Genomic DNA, 7,491 nt, shown 5'->3' on the forward strand with positions numbered 1-7,491 from the left:
ATTGTAGTCTTTACTTCTTTGGAAATAAAACCGATACTAATGCATCTTTAAATAATAATAATTGATCATTGCTTAGGATATCCCAGTGTAGTTTTTGACAGTCATTTAATACACCTGACTTTTTTGTTTGGTTGGCTATAGTGCATCAAATAGTTTATAGGAAGCAGAAGAAAGCTGACACAACAATCTATACATGGAAGTAGGCAGTAACAGTAGTTTGTGCTATTTGGTCACTGGATTGATTTCTGTCTTGAAATAGTCTCAAACTCACTTGACAGAGAGTTACCTTGGTGTTTCTGGACCTGAACGCTCAGCAAAAGCAGACTGTGAAGAACAAATTACTGGAGTTGTTTCTACATAATCATATCCTGCTTATAGTTTAATATTTTTTAAATCTTATGTAGAGGGTTTTTTTTCTTCTTTTCTATCCATATTCTTTAATTAATCATCCTTTGCTTTTCCTTTTCCTCACTCATTTTTCCTTTTGTTTTCCTATTTTATATTTAGCTTTTTTAAACATGTCTGATGCAGAATGGTATGAAATCAAATAATTGACATCTGTTGTTATTCTTTAAAAACACTTTCTCTTGAGAGTCTGTTGCTTTGTTGAGTATGCAAATCTTTTCAAGGAAAGTTGTGTGATACATTGGTTATATCTGATCAGACCTTTAAGAGCAGTGTTCAGGCTTATCAGCTATATATTCCAGTAGCTGGAATCTCTGTTGGCATTGTGAAGAGAGGGATAGCATGAAAAAATAGGCAGGCTGCAGTCCAAAGAGTTCAGATAAGTTCTGGAAGTTATTAAGCCAAGCCCTGCCCCTTGGCTCTGCTATAAGTTTCAGGATAACTCTATTAACCTGAATGGTACTGATAAAAATTTCTTAAGTTATGTAATTCTGAGTTACTAAGTATACATGATGGCAAAATTTGTCTGTTAATAAAACTGTTTCCTGATACTGTATTTCTTATCTGCCACTTAGTATGTGTTACAGCTTTTTGTTTCATGATTTCAATTTTTTTATAGCTGACAAAAACTGACGATCTTTTATCAGATGCACATGTTGTATCTGACTCAAAAGAAGTGAGTAATGAAGAGAAAGCAGAAAAGGAAAAGAAAAATAAATTGGAAGAAACACATGATGGTGATATAAGGTAAAAATAAAACAAGATGTTCAGAGGCTATTTTAAACTTGCACGTTGTATTTATTAGCTGAATGGACCAAGCAACTAATGAAATACTGTCGTAAATACTTATAAGGTATATTTATACGGTTTTGAGTGGTTTACATTTAAAGAAATCTAGTGAGAAACCTAACCACTGCGGGGGTTCAGTAAGAGGTGATGAGTTGGTGGGAGGAGCAATGTTTATTTTCAAGTATTGCCCCAGTTATGAACAGAATATGTTCATAATCCTTGGGATACAAAATGTATTTAGTAACGTCAGTTCAAGCTTTGTATCAGTTTATTATGAAAGCTTCAGCCAGGGCTTCCATAGCAAACTCTCTACCACTTATATTAAGGAAAACGTCACTTTCAGGAGCAGACTGAACAGCTTACACTATGTTTCCTGCTTTAACTTTTTCTTCACTGTTTTGGAGTATTGCAGAATTAGAGAAATATGGTGTCTTGGATATTCCTGTTTAAGGATTCGTAACTTTATTATAAGTTGCACTGCAGATCCTGAGTGAGTTCTAACATTAGATCATAATTTACTTACAGCACCCTTCAGCAAAATAGATACCACGCAGAAGGAAACTGCATGAGTATGTAAAGGAAAGGAATTCAGTTTCAAATGCCTTTTTTTTTTAAACTCTTAACTTTACAAGGTAAAAGGGTTTCAAAATACATGCTTAATTTATGTTACACAAACTTGTAAGTTGCAACTTTTTTCTATTAACAGAAGAAAATTAAATTGTAACTCCTATACTTAGTGGTTAGCACCTGAAATTAAGTTAGAGTTCTAAACGCTGTGCTTTTTTTAACCAGCTTGCGGAGTGTGGCCACAGTTACAAACCACAAACCCAAAACCAGCTCAGAAGAAAGTGAAATAGTTAGTGTTCAAGAACAAGGAGGGATTATTTCTTCATTTGAATTAGCAGCACAGTCTTCAAAAGGAAATCAGGCAACAGCAGGTATGGAAAAGAGTTTGTCTGAAGCGCAGTTTATACAGTATATATGTAAAACTTCATTTCATTTTGATGATGTCTTTTGATGCTCTGAAACCCTTGTGAATTTAAAGTGCTGAGCTAGTCTAGATGTCAAGTATATGGTTTTATAACGTAGAGAAACGTAGTTTCCCAGTGGACAACTACAGAAATTCCATTTTTCTGAGGTTTTAATGTAGATGTTATGGCTGCATTTAATTCCGGGTATTAAATAACTATTGCCAGAAATTGAGTCATACTATAGTTGTTGATTGGAGCAAATCCTTCCCTATTCATCTTGTAGAACAGCATCTCAATCCTGGATACGTATAAGTTATTTACCTTTACCTCATTGCTAATGGATGGCCTCAGGTATGCCCAAGATTGAGGAATCCTTGAGAGTTTCCAATATATCTAGCAGATTTTGAACAAGCAAGTAAAAGACCGGTTTGGTCATGTTTTCAGGAGTAAGAAAAGATGAAGAAACAGAAAACACTAGCTGACTGGTAAAACGACTGGTAGTATACTACTTTGCAAGAAGAGAAGGCTGGAATAAAGCAAAATTGTTTGCAAAGAGAAAAAGGAGGAGAGTGTGTAGGGGAGGAGGAAGGAAGAAGATAGAATTTAAGACATTATTAGGATATTTGGTGATGGGAATGGTTAAGTAAGCCAAATGGTTCAATTTATGGATATAAAAGGTGACCTGGACCTTTGTAGTGCAGTCAGCAATCCTTTCTGTGACTTGATAATCAAAACCAGAACTGGTAAATACATTTTATAGTTCTCAGCAGAATAAAAAATGCTTAGTTAATCTGAGCTGGGATATAGAGGTGGGTCTGGGAGTATGCCAACTAGTTAAATTGTACTTTTTTTTTTCCTCTCTCTTTGCAACACAAATAACACATCAGCATTCATGTGTCTGTTGTTTGTTCCTTAGGTGTTCTACTAGTCATTTATAGGCCTGAGTAATGATCTTTCTTGAGAACAGCTATGCTCTCCCCTGAACTTGTGCTCTTTGTGCTGATCAGATTTTAAGTCTTTACTTATGTAACTTTCCTTTGGTTCTGCTTATATTTATTATGGCTTGAAATCATACCTTCTGTAACTTGTATTCTTATTTATCTTGCTGTATGACTCACAGTGAAAAGCTTGCCTTCTTCACCAGAATCGCCATTGTCGCCAGCTCCGTCTACACAGACACAGCTCACAGAAGGATCACATTTCATGTGTGTATAGTTACAGAGAAGTACGTCTTTTTTTCCCACCCCTCCTGCCATTTTCCTAATATTTTTCTAACTGTACATATTCTAGTTATTTTTCCAAGAAACATCTGTAGACAGTACTTGGCAAGACGAAGTTATCTGCAATGTTGAATATAAACTAACCAGAAAACAAAACAAAACAAATACATGTATTGATTTTCTTGCAAGTAATGTATTCTCTATCCAAATACAAAGAGAAAGGTGACAATTGGATTATCAAGCACATTCTCCACAACTGGCAAGATAATAGCCCTTTGAATTACGTGAGAGACCTAAGCTGTTACAAAACAGATAACCAGCTAAGGTATGAGCATCAGTGCTCAGGTGCAAACGAATCTTGATGCTTCAGTGGTGGTAACAGGCAACTAGAGCTCAATCTCTTAGTGATGCATGGGAGGGAATGGTCTAATGGCCCAAAGAGTTTATAGCTTAAGACATAGATGATTGAGGCATGACAAACAAGAAGGGAAAAAATCAGGGTAGAAGAAATGTAACAATTACAAAACTTTTTTTTTTTCTCCTTTCTATAGAGAGCCCCACACAGCTGCTCTTCCCTTCTCATAGTAGGTGATTTCTTCTAGGAATCAAGTTAGAAAGCATGAGTTAGGCTAGATTTACATGTTCCTACCCGTAGTGTTCCCTACTTAACGAATGGAAATGGAAATATAAGTAAGCATATTTGTTTATACAAGTGTTTAAACAAAATTAATAGGATACGAATGTGAATGCTTCAGCACTTTACCAGCATTTAAATCAATCCACATTTCTTTGTTGTCAGGAAGTACCTGTTTAAATAAGCTTTCTACTAAAAGAATGAGCTTTGTTTCAGTAGTAATGTTAAATGCCATAGCTAATGTAACTTAAGAAAACTCTAAAATCAAGAAAACTTTAAAATTGAGATGGTTTTAGTCATTTAGTATGAGATCAGAAAATGCGCTTGCTTTTTTTTTTTGTTTGTTTACTTGTCCCAATCTATATTGCCAAGATTTTATCTTAGCAAAATTAGACTTATTCATCACAGACACCTTTCTTGTATGAACTATGGCCAGGAAACTATTTATAATCTTCAAGAAAAAAAAGGAAATTATTTTCATCTTTTTCTCCTTTTGAGAGTGTGGCAAATGCACTCTTCACATTCAGTACTGACACCTGTGTTGCTGGCTTCCTGATGGATGTGGTCTGTCATGATTAGATAAGTGGGACTCTTCAGTTTTTCTGAAAATACTGATTTGTCTTAATGCTTTTCAGTTTCACTGTATAAATACACATGCATTTATCATGCATCTTCTTTTTAAATAGGACAAACATTACCCCATCAACTCAGTTTCAGGTCAGGTGCAACTGAAACTGCACTGCTGAATTCTGTCCGTAGCCACAGCATGCCTCTCATGAAAGGGGAAGCAACCTATAACTTCACCAGAAATTTTTTACCGATTGCATTAAGTTGCTTTCAGCTCTTGTCATCAGCGCCAATGATCAGATCAGCAAATTCATTTTTTTTAATTATTTATGCTAAATGTGAGATTAGGAAAAGTGAAGCGCTTATATAGTGATCTGCTTTGTAACTTAATGCGCAAGCCTTGACATCCCACAGCGTAGTGTATCCTCGTAGGTAATACTGTAGCTGTAACATTTCCATGTTAAGTACAATTCTACAAATAGGCCTTAATTGCTTATGACAAAACGGTGCATCTGGGATGGCACTTGTAAAACTAATGCTCTGCTTACACATGCCTCGCTATAATGAAGCAAGGATTCCAGAACTTAAAATACACCCCTTTTGGCTGTTTAGTATTGAATTGAGTTGGAAAAAGTACTCAACTACGTGCATATACATTCCACATTTCTTTGCTGCACTTGATGCCTCTGTTGGTTGTTTCCTGGGAGCTCCAAAACAAATTTGTGCCATAAGCTGGGCCTAGTATACGTAGGAGCTGTAGGAAGCATGGTCTGCTTGCCTGCAGTATTTACTGCCCCTTCCCTTCTGGGGCTGCCGTTCCAGTATTCCAGTGCTTTGCGCTTTGTGGAAAGATAGGTCGTTTAACGTGCGAGAACTCAGCGTCTCTCAGATGCAAGAAATCCTATGCGGAGAGGGAACTTCAGAGCTGTGGGATCAGCCCTGTTCATATGCAACCAAATTTTTCAGGCAGCATCTGGAAAATGTATGGTAGATTTCAGAGAATAATGAGGTAATACCTATATTTGGCTTTTACGGTCAATTAGTAAAATGATACTCTTGGCACGATACCAGGGGAATTTGGCATAGGAAATTGGTGGCACAGGATATTGTAGGACTAAGGAAAAACCCATTAACACAAAGCTACTTTCTTTGTCACGGCTCTTGCTTTGCAGAGACAAATCTGGATGTGTACCACTAACATTGTTATGTTTTAAGCATTACATTTACACTGAGCAATGGAGGGATAATGAAATTTTATACAGCACCTGGATCCAAAGCTCAGAAACATTTTTACTAACGAACTGTTAAAACCTATTTATAGAAGTCCTTTCAGCAATTACCAAAATGCAGCAAGCTCTGGGTGGAGCACTTGAACTTCAGAACACCTTACAGCTAAGCTGCCATTACGGTGTAGCAACTGAATAATACTGCATCCCTCTTCAAACCATGCCTGTCATTTGTAAGAGCAATTAGGGTCTTTGCTATTATTACTGGTTTTGTATGAAGAACATTTGGAGATGGCCATGTGCAAAAGGATAAAACTCTCAGAATAAACAAGCTTTCATACGAAGTTGTGTAAATTTGAAGAAAGCTTGCTTTTGCTTCTTGCTGTCAAAGTATCTTGACAGCAGTATTATTCATCAGGAAAATTGATTTTGGAAACAACTCATTTCTAAGACACTTTATTATGTTCTACACGATTGATAACTACTGCTAGGATGAGGTCAGAAATTCCTTGCTGTGTTTAATCCCAGGAGTTGCTTTATACAATATTCTGTTGTTGCTAAAATAGAGTAACTTAATCTATGTCTGTCTTTCAGCACTAATGGCTTCTGTTGAAACAATTCATGCCTGAGATGTATGGACCTGACCTATGAAAATATGAGAAGATATTGTACAGTATATTTTAAATCTATGAAATTCATAGTTCTGATGCTTTTGGCCACAGAGCATCATTTTATCACTTCCTGGAAAATGTTTATTCCAAGAGAGCTTTAAATGGCCCACATGTACACTCAACAACCTTCAGATTGTTCTCCTGATACCAGCTTGCTGCTATGATTTCTGTGCACATAAAATAAAGGCTCTTTTTAATGTGCAGCCTACAGTCAGAACTTTATTTGATATTCTCCAGAATTTAATGTTCTTTTAATTATGGATCATATAAGTTTACTTTTTTGCTTCTTTTAGATACATAACTCAGTTAATTTTACATATCACCACTAAACCTTGTTTTACACTTTCTAAACACTACAATTTATTGTTTTAACATTTTATTTGTAAAATTTTTATATATATATATACATATAGATATATTTAAAATGTGCCATTTTTATTATTGCTTAGTAAAATATGTCCTGTTTCTGCTGTAATTATTTCTTGGTCAGGTTGCAATGTCAGCAGTTACTGCCACACTTCTGTCAACATATACATTAATGTTAGTGGTTACTTTTTCTTAAATAAAATGGAGTGTAGGTATTTTGAGGTACTGGGCTTTTCCTTCGTTGGGTTAGGGTGTGTACAGCAATAAGCAGGTTTTCAATCCAGTAATTAGTTTGTGTACAAATGTAATTATGTTCATTGTGTATATATTATACAATGAGCACATACGATGTAAGTATAAGAAGCCACTTATTATTGTTCAAATACGAATGTTCATATCCCATTTCTTTTATATCATATCAAATAAATGTTGATGTTCTTAAGGACTTGTATGGTTAGTATTTCTTCCAGCAAACAGATGTCACACTGTGTTCCACCTTTTGCTGTGGGGAATGCAACAATTCTTATCTCATTGGCGACATCACCTGTCAACCAGAGTAGCAGTGACAGACTCTTAAGAGATTCCAGTCTTCCTCTGCAGGAAAGAATAAGGCTGCAACACAGAACAAAAAGACAACCTGAG

General features: G+C 35.7%; 1 protein-coding gene across 1 annotated transcript in view; it reads left to right on the plus strand.

Moving 5' to 3' along the window:
* PLEKHA5 (pleckstrin homology domain containing A5) overlaps window positions 1-6,685 on the plus strand; it is a 171,666-nt gene extending 164,981 nt beyond the window's left edge. Inside the window, exons 27-30 of the mRNA XM_075160173.1 lie at window positions 1,025-1,152; window positions 1,987-2,132; window positions 3,286-3,390; window positions 6,407-6,685. Coding sequence (XP_075016274.1) covers window positions 1,025-1,152; window positions 1,987-2,132; window positions 3,286-3,380 — 369 coding nt within the window. The 3' untranslated portion in view covers window positions 3,381-3,390; window positions 6,407-6,685. The remainder of the gene's footprint in view (window positions 1-1,024; window positions 1,153-1,986; window positions 2,133-3,285; window positions 3,391-6,406) is intronic.
* The last annotated feature ends 806 nt before the right edge of the window (window positions 6,686-7,491 follow it).

This window comes from Calonectris borealis, chromosome 1, assembly GCF_964195595.1.
Source record: "Calonectris borealis chromosome 1, bCalBor7.hap1.2, whole genome shotgun sequence".
In the NCBI taxonomy this organism is placed as follows: Eukaryota; Metazoa; Chordata; class Aves; order Procellariiformes; family Procellariidae; genus Calonectris; species Calonectris borealis.